Source organism: Sinohyriopsis cumingii, chromosome 4 (assembly GCF_028554795.1).
Source record: "Sinohyriopsis cumingii isolate HCF-2022 chromosome 4, ASM2855479v2, whole genome shotgun sequence".
Taxonomy (NCBI): domain Eukaryota; kingdom Metazoa; phylum Mollusca; class Bivalvia; order Unionida; family Unionidae; genus Sinohyriopsis; species Sinohyriopsis cumingii.
The window spans coordinates 35,698,046-35,710,429 of record NC_142964.1 but is presented as its reverse complement, the minus strand read 5'-3'; the positions used below and the strand labels follow the sequence as shown (position 1 = coordinate 35,710,429).

Here is a 12,384-nt window from a genome sequence, read left to right as displayed (position 1 = left end):
AGGTTTTACCTGGTTCTTCCTCCACCATTAATACTGGCCACCATATATAGCCTATCTTCTGATAAAAAATGGCATTAAACCCTATAACAACAACAACAATAATAACCAATAGGCTAGTGGATGGCATGCATTTGGAGTAAAGAAGAGTCTTATTGGTTTTGTGATGAAATAATTGAAGATTAAGGTCACTGTGACTGAAAAATAAAAAATGCTTTCTGCACGTCACTGGTCAAGGTCACTGAAGCTGAAAAATAAAATATGCTTTCTGCACAGGTCACTGGTCAAGGTCACTGTTACTGAAAAATAAAAAATGCTTTCTGTACGGGTCAGTGGTCAAGGTCACTGTGACTGAAAGAAGAAAAATTAGTTTTGCATGTTTACTTGAGTTCTAGAACACTTTCCTTCAACAGAGCTTTTTGATAACTTGCACTTAATGAAGATGGCTTTCATTGTTGAGGATCAAAAGGTCAATGGTCAGGGTCATTGTGACTTAAAGAAGAGTTCATTTTGCAAAAGAACAAACCTTTTGTTCTAGAACAAGTTCTTTGACCAGACTATGTTGGTGGTTTGCACTTAGGCCAAGACAAAAGACATCATTACATTTTGGGGTCTCAAGGTCAAAGGTCAGTGACAGTCTTGTAAGAAAATACTGGTTTCTGCAAAATAAGTCGCAATCAAGGCTGCATTCTTTGATTAGTGAAACTTTTTGGTCACTGATATTGTGAGTCAACCATGTCCTACTATTATCGCTTCAGTGGCCTAATGGTTAGAGCATCCCCTCAGATGTGGGAGGTCACAGGTTGTAACCCGGGCCAAGTCATACCAAAGACTTATAAAAATAGTACTAATTGCAGCCTTGCTTGGCGCTCAGCATTAAGAGGTTAGTGTTAGGACTAGTCGGACAATTGTAAGTTTAATGTGACTAGGTGGATGTCCCACCTACATGTCTGCGGCATGATGCCCCAGTGCTAGACATCACTGTAAACTGCCACACTGCAGACATTGCAATGTGACTGAAAAATTGTTAATACTACATTAAAAATCTAAGTCACACTCATGTCCTACTAATGCCTACATTCAGCACTAATAAACACTGGGTGGGTGTACAGTGGTTCACAGTGGTGTTGCTATATCACAGTGTATCACTGTTATGTAATGCATCAGATTTTGTGAAAAATATCCATTGCTTTGCATGTTCATGGTAATTCATAAATACATAAAATGTGAACACGTTTATTTCCCCCAGGTGGCATTACATATCCCAGGGGCTTACAACCTAACTATGCATCTCCCGATTGTTGTTGGCACCATACCATACAGACGAGCTCAAGCTTTCCTCTTCACAGAAACATGCTTTTACCGTGAAACCCAAGAATACAATGCCTTGGACTACCTTTGTGCCCCTATACCCCCTCCATACCAGGAAACTATAACTCCCCCTCCACCGTTTGAAGGTAAGAACTCAGTTCATGTCAGATAAAGATAAACTTATTCATTTCAAATAGATTTTTTATTTGTACCCTAACATTACAAATAATACTACTGATGTATGTTCTAGACTGCAAATAGGTGACTGTTTACACTTGCATATGCCCTAACATTATATCAATTATTACAGGCCCTGAAATGGCTAATTTGACCAGATTTGTATTTTATTTCTATTTGAGATTCATTTGCATTCCAGTTACAGTTTGTTTGTGTTCAGTTTGTATTCCATTCATGTTTGCAGTTCATTTGCATTTTAAGTCAGGATTTTGTTCATAATGCATTCATCATTTTGTTTGCATTTATTCTGCATTCCATTTGTTTTCCTTCTGTGTTCCATTTGTATTCCGTTATCGTTTCACAGGTTGTAGGATCTGCATATAATTGGTACTTTAGTATGTAATGCAAAATATATCTTGTATAAATAACATGGGTAGATTAAAATTGTAATAGAATTAAATTTTGTTTTAAAAACAATTCTATACATATTATAATCCAGATCAGATCAGTTCTATAAAAAAAATATCAGGTGATTAAATGAGTAATCATTTTTGAAATGTTTCACCAGTTGATATAGAGATTATAACTCACTTCTGTCACCAGTAGACAGTGATTTAGAAACATTTTTGTATAGTTGTCTGGAACTCAGTTTTTTCACCAGTAGATAATGGTTTAGAAACTTTTTTGTATTGTTGACTAGAACTCAATTTTTTTACCAGTAGACAGTGATTTAAAAATCATTGGTATACTAGACCAGAATTCAAATTTCAAGCTGAAGCAAAAACATTATTTTATAATTTCCACTTTTATGACTGTTAGTATCATGTTAAAGCAGGAAATATAAATTCTTATAAATCAACCCAAAATTTTTTACGTCAAATTTTGGCACTGGGAAGTAGCTCATTAGTGGAAATTTACCATATCTTTTTTTATCTTTCTTAAGTAGATCCACCAACGTATGCTGAAAGTGTAGGTGGCGCTGTCAGCCTGTGGGATGATGAAGATGACAACACTAATGATGAAGGTAACATGGGGGACCTGACATATACCCCGATGTACTGCTATGTTTATAATTACAGACCTCCACCAGCATACACAGAGGTAATTAATTTTGTATTGATGCAAATTAAATATTTTCAAATGATTTATTGGCATTGAAGCATCTTCAAGGTAATGTTCGCAAAACAGTTTCTTATCATAAATGAGTGTTTCTGATATGTTTTATATTGCCTAAATTGGACTGACTCTCTGAAGACGAGACATTTTGAACGTTCACAGTGACTCTCTGAACTACAGCAAGGGAGGCAACTCAAGGTGTTATCTCTTTCACTAGGAAAGATTTTATTGCTTCTATATTGTGTTGTAGAGCTCTATGAATAATAATAAAGAAGAAACGAAGAAGGTTTTTTCCAGTCATGAGACTTTAAATAATGTGTACAGGATTATTTTTTTTAATAATACAAATAACTGTAGAGATAAACTAGTTTTGCCAACTATTGTTTTCACTTATTACAGTTTCATCATCTAATTCTCTTTTAATTTACTTTTTCTTGATTAAAAAATAAACATTGTTCAAATTGTGAAACTTTACTATTACACCAGTCTAAGGCTATTTTAAATTCATTTCACTAAGAACAAATCATCCCTATTAGAGAGTGATATTTTCAGATAGATGTCTCTTCTGAATCAGTGAACGAAATGATAAAATTAAATGTTGAACAGTTAACATTTTATTAAATTACTGTAAGTGTTATGAAGCCAACGTAGGGTCTTAGAATTAGAAACAAAGTGAACCCAGGTCATGAAAGATGGAAACAAAAATGACTAATTTTCATATTCCTCATAATAAACAGTTTGTTTTCATTATTCGCCTTTTGAGAGATGCAGGAACAAGGATAAATGATGACTTGTCCAATTTAATAATTTGATAGAACAAAGTTTTCTTTTTTCTCACAAAATATAAATATATAAAAATTTTAATTTGTGGGAAAAAATCCAACATGAGCCATTTGAATTTTGGGGATTCCTGCTATGTATATTGTAAGTACACTACTCCCTCAATAACTTGCACTCAATAGTGTCCAGAAACATAGATCATACTATAAGCAAGGATAAAAGTTAACGAGGGACCTCTGAAAAATCAAGAAGCAAGTACCATCCTAGCTAGATATCCAGATTACTGTGGAAAGGGTTCTTAGAGGTGCTGTTTAATGGCTGAATACTTGTTTTATAATCATGTTGGGTATAATTGTTGATAAATGGCTTCTCAAATGAAATTATTGCTTTTTGGTATAAATTACCTTTATTTTCAAGATAACCAGCCACTGAAAAACGTAACTCAAAAGGTTTAAATGCATAATGTACATGTGTGCCTCATTGTTACCAGCAAAACACTGTGTATTATGTCACTACATTTTGCACAACAAAACAAGATTCCTTTTGTTAAAAAAGTGAAGACATATGCTTCGTGAAAAACACTGTCACCATTTAAACTCAGTTTTGTAAAAGTGAAATATTGATGCTGTGATTTAATTCCAAGAAATAGTGAAGCTTCTGCTCATCCTTGAGGAATTGCTGAGTGCCAATTCAGGAATTTTAAATTCAGTACAAACTTTTGAATTCACTTCTCCATAATGAACCATATCTATCAACAGCTTTGTAATCACCAGTTACACCATTCACTTGGTTGACTTGCTATCTTGGATCACATTTGAGAATGACTAGGATAATTTAAGGTAGTTTAATTGTTACTTACGCAGTATTTATAATGGTGGTCGAGTGGTCAATTGAAATGAGTTGAACTGACAATGACCATGAATGCTAGCTTGTACACAGATAGGATTTACATGCCTTTTAACTGTTTTTTTCTTCCATTCCCTTTTTCTGATTTTATACAAAAGACATAATTAATGTGATAATACAATGCAGATCTACTTTAAACTGAGTGTAACAATTCAAATACCACTGCAAATTGGTGTTATTTTAGTGTCATTTTTCAGGTTTGAATACAAGAGGGCATATCACATATATATTGATTACACTGAAACCAAATTAAAATAGATGACTAAAACACAAATTTTGCTTGATAAAATTCATTTAATTGCTATTTATTTGGTCAAGTTTTGCCAGAAGTAGACATTAGTGACATTTTCACTTTTCAAAATTTTATCAAACTGAAATTTTTTTATAAAGAAAATATTACAACATACATGACTTCCTTGTATAAGGTGAGAATTTCATGATGTTGATTCAGATTTCGAGACAATACATGCTGTTTTTGACAATAAAATGAGCAGTATATCAGTGTTTTATAGCAGTTTTATTCACAGTCAGCAATCAAGGGTTAATTCTTCTGGCAATTTTTATACAAATTGGATACATGCCTGCCCCATGTTATAAGGGGGTTTGCAAGTTATCCAGACACAATTTTATCAAGGGAGCGGTGTATGTATGTATGTATGTATGTACATACAAATATGTGTATGTATGTATGTACATACATACAAATATGTGTATGTATGTATGTACATATGTATGTATGTATGTACATACATATGTACATACATACATACACATATTTGTATGTATGTACATACATACATACACATATTTGCGGGGTGCGTGGCCTGGGCCTGACGTCCCGCTTGCCAAAGGAAAGTGAAGCGTCTCTCATAGCCTCTCCTTCCCAGGTGTAGTGATCGCCGCAGGACCACTGTCTCGCTCTGCGGGGCAGGAGGTTACTTGCATATGGCCTCTCCTACACTATTGTGTCCACAGCAGCACCTTCACGCGGTGCCCCCTGTTTTTAACAGAGCCTGCTGTGTGGCGCGACCGAGTACCCGGCGGTATAACTGGGTGGGCAGACTGGGCTCATTAGCCTTGGCAGGCAACCAGTCTAAGAGAAGGGAAACTCTGACCCCAAACCCGGGCAGATGAAGCTCGTTAGCCTTGTCAGGCAGTTCATCTAGGAGAAGGAAACTCTGATTCAAAACCAACCAAGTCCCATCCATTGGATTATGGCTCCACTGCCTTGTGGATATCTTCGGGAGAAGGAAAGGCTATGGGAGTAAACCCAGACAGAAAATCAGGAGTGGAGCCCCTAAGGCGGCTGGGGGTCGACTACGACCTCCTTCCGGCAGCTCCTGCATCCAAACTGGTGCCAAATGTCATGCTCAGCATTCCTTTGGACCCCACCAGCAAGGACGAGAGGGGGATCCTGACGTCTGGGCAGCCCAGGATCTCCATACTCCACGCCCAGGCTTGCGCCCTGGGGAGGACACTCCAGTCTCGCTACAGAGTGAGGAAACAACACGGAAGCTGACAGTTTACGGGTTATAAGTCCCACCCGATTGGCGTAGGGAAGGGGCGCCACGAGTCAGCTTTGACGGTGGGAGGGATCATCGTGTCCCACTGGCCAACTATTGCCCGCCTCAAGCCGGGCAGCCCCCGGTCAATAAGGTGTTGACCCGTCATCGTCTGCCTGCTCCAGTGGGTGTCTGGAGCTCAGTGTGTTGTTCAGCATGACAAGCAGACGGTAATTCCACACCAGACAAAAGAAACAAGAAACCAATAAAGAAGACTCCAGCTCTTCGATTTGCAAGCTGGAATGTGCGCACCATGTGTACAGGCATCTCCGACGACCTCAGAGAAGTGGACGACACCAGAAAGACGGCCATCATCGATAGAGAACTCACCAGACTAAATATCAGCATAGCTGCCCTCCAGGAAACCAGGCTCGCCTCTAGTGGCTCCCTCAGAGAGGAAAACTACACCTTCTTCTGGAAGGGTCGAGAACCTGAGGAGCCCCGTCAGCACGGAGTGGGCTTTGCCATCAAAAACAATCTCCTGGCCTCGGTTGAACCTCCCACAGGGGGCACTGAGCGTCTCTTGTCCATCCGCCTCACCACTACTTCAGGTCCTGTCAACATCATCAGTGTCTATGCCCCAACCCTCACGTCATCAGAAGACATGAAGGATCAGTTCTATGGGTAGCTGGACGAACAGATCAAAGGATGCCCCAAAAATGAACCACTATTCCTCCTCGGCGACCAGGAGTCCTGGCCTACCTGCCTCGGATATCATGGCACTGGAAAGACCAACGAAAACGGCCAGAGACTGCTGGAGCTATGCACCTACCATGGCCTGTGCATCACAAACACCTTCTTCAAGTGCAAGCCACAACACAAAGTGTCATGGAAACACCCCAGATCTCATCACTGGCACCAACTCGACTTGGTCATCACCAGGCGCTCTGCCCTTAACAGCGTCCTCTCCACCAGAACCTACCACAGTGCAGACTGTGACTCCGACCATGCCCTTGTGAGCAGCAGAGTGCGACTACAGCCACACGCGCTACACCGCTCAAAACCAAAAGGACGTCCTCGCATAAACACTGCACAGATGTCAGTCCCTGCCAAGGTGGAGGAGTATGTGTCTGCCCTGAACAAGGCTCTCCAGGACCTGCCTGAGTATGACGCTACAGCCAAGTGGAACGCCATGAAGGGTGCCATCTACAGTACAGCTATGTCAACGTTTGGCAAGAAGGAACGACCCAGCCAGGACTGGTTCAATGCACACCTATCAAGGATGGAACCACAAATCGAGGAGAAACGAAAAGCCTTCATAGCTTACAAAAAATGCCCTAATGAACGGACGCTTGCTGCTCTCAGAAGTGCCCGAAGTAACACCCAACGCATTGCTAGACAGTGTGCGAACGAGTAGTGGCAACAACTGTGTGAAGGAATCCAGCGCAGTGCCGAGTCCGGACACATCCAAGGCATGTACAGTGGCATCAAGAAGGCTCTAGGCCCTACAGTGAAAGGGGTCGCTCCCCTGAAATCCCTGACGGGAGAGAAGATCACAGACCGTGGGCAACAGATGGCCAGGTGGCTGGAGCACTACTCAGAACTATACTCCCGAGAAACGTCAGTCACTGATGCAGCCCTCAGCAGCATAAAGAATCTGCCCACCATGGAAGAGCTCGACAAACTGCCAACCTTAGAGGAGCTCAGCAAAGCAATCGACTGCCTTCCAAACGACAAAGCACCAGGTAGTGACAGCATCCCGCCCGAAGCTATCAAACGTGGAAAACCAGCATTGATTAAACCACTGCACGACCTACTTTGCCGCTGCTGGGAGGAAGGAGTAGTCCCCCAAGACATGCGTGATGCCACAATTGTGACCCTTTACAAAAACAAGGGCGACCGCAGTGACTGTAATAATTACAGAGGGATCTCGCTCTTGAGTATTGTTGGTAAAGTGTATGCCCGCATCATACTCAACAGGCTGCAGTTGCTGGCAGACCGTGTGTACCCGGAATCACAGTGTGGCTTCAGAGCAGGCAGGTCAACGACAGACATGATCTTCTCCCTACGACAACTCCAAGAGAAGAGCAGAGAGCAAGGTCAACCACTCTACATGATGTTCATCGACCTCACCAAGGCCTTTGACTTGGTCAGCAGGAAGGGCCTTTTTGAACTTCTGAGTAAGATCGGTTGCCCCCCAAAACTCCTCAGCATGATAATCTCTTTCCATGCAGATATGAAGGGAACAGTCCTGTATGATGGATCATCCTCAACTTCCTTCCCAATTAACAGTGGTGTGAAGCAGGGCTGTGTGCTGGCACCAACACTTTTTGGGATCTTCTTCTCCCTGCTCCTGTCCTACGCCTTCGACACGTCCACGGATGGCATATATCTACACACCAGGTCTGATGGGAGGCTGTTCAACCTGGCACGACTGCGCTCAAAGACCAAAGTGAGAGCTGTGCTCATCAGGGAGATGCTTTTTGCAGATGACGCAGCTCTTGTGGCCCACACCGAGGAAGCCCTCCAGAGACTGGGAGACCGTTTTGCTGTTGCCTGCACGCAGTTTGGTCTCACAATCAGCTTGGAAAAAACAAATGTCAGCGTGCAAGATACCACCATTGCCCCTTCAATCAAAATCAGCGGTGTCACCCTGGAAGCAGTCAACAACTTTACCTACCTAGGGTCAACCATCAGCAACACTCTCTTGATTGATATGGAGCTGGACAGAAGGCTTGGAAAGGCAAACACCATCATGGCTCAATTAACAAAGAGGGTTTGGGAAAACAACGCGCTGACAGAGCACACCAAGATCCAAGTCTACCAGGCCTGCGTTCTCAGCATCCTTCTATATGGAAGTGAGACGTGGAGTACCTACATGAGGCAAGAACGCCGGCTCAACTCCTTCCATATACGGTGCCTAGAACGCATCCTGAAAATCAGCTGGCAAGACCGTGTTCCACACAGCGAGATCCTGCAGCGTGCAAGTACCCCCAGCATGTACTCCCTGCTAATTAAACGCCGCCTTCAATGGCTGGGTCACGTCCGACGCATGGAGGATGGAAGGCTGCCAAAGGACATCTTATATGGACAGCTGGCCACTGGCATGAGAAGAGTCGGACGCCCCTCACTCCATTTCAAAGATGTGTGCAAGAGGGACATGAAGGCATGCAACATTTCACCCGATGGCTGGGAAGAGCTGGCTGAGGACCGAGGCACCTGGAGACTGATGGTAAACAATGGCATATCAGTCGCTGATGCGAGGAGAGGCCAGTTGGCGGCAGAGAAACGTAAGAGAAAGAAGAACGCAACAACAACCACAGTAACGCAGACTTCCCAGTATGTCTGCACCAACTGCAGTAGGGACTGTCACTCACGTATAGGCCTGCACAGCCACAGCAGACGTTGCCAACAGAGACAGACAACACCCCAAGGGCGCTATTCGCATGGTCTTTCGAGACCAAGTCGCCAATGATGATGTATGTATACAGTCAGATAGGCGGATCACGTACAGTGTTTATTAGCTCATCAGCTCAAATCTGGCTATATAGTATTGAGCAAAAGTTGTGACCAAAATGGTAAATTCAAACCTTTTTTAATAGCATTAATACAATGTCTATCACTATTGCCTTGCCAACTCTCTTTGGGATGCAAGCTTCCTCGTCCAAGCTCATAACTCTGTCCTCCCATTAGATGGAAAGTTTTGGAAACCTAGAACAATAGGAACAGATACCCAGAATGCCTCCCATGTTGTAGACCGATGCAGAATACACCTCATTTCTTTGGACATACACTCAGCTTTGCATAAATTTGCTTGTGAAAATGGCCTATATTTTATGCTCAGAAGTAATATTTGGTCATTTATTCATATTTTCCATTTTGATCAAGTAGCTGTCCCCTCATTATTTAAAACTTTTTTCCTTTTCTAGCTTGTTAGTTTTAAGGAGTTCTTTTCACGATGCTGATAACTAGTGCCCTATTCGTTTATCCCCTTTTCCCAATTAAGGTGATAGGGTAACTAGTTGTTTCCTTGTTTTTGTTCCAGAATTTTTTATAGGTACTTAGCAGTACATTTAATTAAATTCTTGCATAGCAGGGACCACTTGGGTGGCCTAGTGGTTAGAACATCTGCCTCTGATGCAAGAGGTCAAGGGTTCAAACCCTATCCGAGTCATACCAAAGACTTATAAAAATGGTACTATTAGCTGCCTCGCTAGGCACTCAGCATTAAGAGGTTAGTGTTAAAACTGGTCAGCCTGGTGTCAGGATAATGTGAAATCAGAGCTGTTACCACTTCCTCACCTGTCTTTATCATTTTTGATTGGAGGATATTATGATAGCAACATTTTGGCAGTTGCACATTTCTTTCTTTGCCTTTTACCTTCGATCTTTAGTGCAAGCATTTTATCATATGGGAACTATAATAACCTCTGACGAAGTGACCCAACTGTACAGCTTATACTCCTACCAGAAACATAATTATGTTCACTTTTTACCAGTTTCTTGAGTCCATTAGCCTCTCTCAACAAGCAAATTCAGCAAGGCAGTAGTGATTGTAATTTATTACTGCTAATAATATACAGTTTTTATTGAATGGAGAAACTAATACTGCTATTAAGATACAGTTTTTATTGAGGGGGCAAACTAATACTGCTATTAAAGTACAGTTTTTATTGAGGGGAGAATTTAATACTGCTATTAAAGTTCAGTTTTTATTGAGGGGACAAACTAATACTGCTATTAAAGTACAGTTTTTATTGAGGGGACAAACTAATACTGCTATTAAAGTACAGTTTTTATTGAGGGGACAAACTAATACTGCTATTAAAGTACAGTTTTTATTGAGGGGACAAACTAATACTGCTATTAAAGTACAGTTTTTATTGAGGGGACAAACTAATACTGCTATTAAAGTACAGTTTTTATTGAGGGGAGAAACTAACTGCTATTAAAGTACTGTTTTTATTGAGGGGAGAAACTAATACTGCTATTAAAGTAAAGTTTTTATTGAGGGGAGAATTTAATACTGCTATTAAAGTACAGTTTTTATTGAGGGGACAAACTAATACTGCTATTAAAGTACAGTTTTTATTGAGGGGAGAAACTAATACTGCTATTAAAATACAGTTTTTATTGAGGGGAGAATTTAATACTGCTATTAAGATACAGTTTTTATTGAGGGGACAAACTAATACTGCTATTAAAGTACAGTTTTTATTGAGGGGACAAACTAATACTGCTATTAAAGTACAGTTTTTATTGAGGGGACAAACTAATACTGCTATTAAAGTACAGTTTTTATTGAGGGGACAAACTAATACTGCTATTAAAGTACAGTTTTTATTGAGGGGACAAACTAATACTGCTATTAAAGTACAGTTTTTATTGAGGGGAGAAACTAATACTGCTATTAAAATACAGTTTTTATTGAGGGGAGAATTTAATACTGCTATTAAGATACAGTTTTTATTGAGGGGAGAAACTAACTGCTATTAAAGTACAGTTTTTATTGAGGGGACAAACTAATACTGCTATTAAGATACTGTTTTTATTGAGGGGAGAAACTGACTACTATTAAAATACTGTTTTTATTGAGGGGAGAATCTAATACTGTTATTAAAATACAGTTTTTATGGAAGGTAGAAACTAATACTGCTATTAAGATACAGTTTTTATTGAGGGGAGAAGCTAATACTGCTATTAAAGTAAAGTTTTTATTGAGGGAAGAAACTAATACTGCTATTAAAGTACAGTTTTTTGAGGGGGAGAAATTAATACTGCCATTAAAGTACAGTTTTTATTGAGGGGAGAAACTAATACTGCTATTAAAGTACAGTTTTTATTGAGGGGAGAAACTAATACTGCTATTAAAGTACAGTTTTTATTGAGGGGACAAACTAATACTGCTATTAAAGTACAGTTTTTATTGAGGGGACAAACTAATACTGCTATTAAAGTACAGTTTTTATTGAGGGGAGAAACTAATACTGCTATTAAAATACAGTTTTTATTGAGGGGAGAATTTAATACTGCTATTAAAGTACAGTTTTTATTGAGGGGACAATCTAATACTGCTATTAAGATACAGTTTTTATTGAGGGGAGAAACTAACTGCTATTAAAGTACAGTTTTTATTGAGGGGACAAACTAATACTGCTATTAAGATACTGTTTTTATTGAGGGGAGAAACTGACTACTATTAAAATACTGTTTTTATTGAGGGGAGAATCTAATACTGTTATTAAAATACAGTTTTTATGGAAGGTAGAAACTAATACTGCTATTAAGATACAGTTTTTATTGAGGGGAGAAACTGACTACTATTAAAATACTGTTTTTATTGAGGGGAGAATCTAATACTGTTATTAAAATACAGTTTTTATGGAAGGTAGAAACTAATACTGCTATTAAGATACAGTTTTTATTGAGGGGAGAAGCTAATACTGCTATTAAAGTAAAGTTTTTATTGAGGGAAGAAACTAATACTGCTATTAAAGTACAGTTTTTTGAGGGGGAGAAATTAATACTGCCATTAAAGTACAGTTTTTATTGAGGGGAGAAGCTAATACTGCTATTAAAGTAAAGTTTTTATTGA

General features: G+C 39.9%; 1 protein-coding gene across 2 annotated transcripts in view; it reads left to right on the top strand.

Annotated features, from left to right (window-relative positions):
• Nucleotides 1-12,384, top strand: part of LOC149800927 (arrestin domain-containing protein 3-like) — a 51,534-nt gene that overhangs the window by 27,151 nt on the left and 11,999 nt on the right. The window contains exons 7-8 of one of the 2 annotated variants that reach the window (XM_089954989.1): nt 1,247-1,454; nt 2,432-2,586. In XM_089954989.1, coding sequence (XP_089811115.1) covers nt 1,247-1,454; nt 2,432-2,586 — 363 coding nt within the window. Of the gene's footprint in view, nt 1-1,246; nt 1,455-2,428; nt 2,587-12,384 lie in introns of both variants that reach the window. The other variant, XM_089954988.1, reaches the window with a different exon arrangement.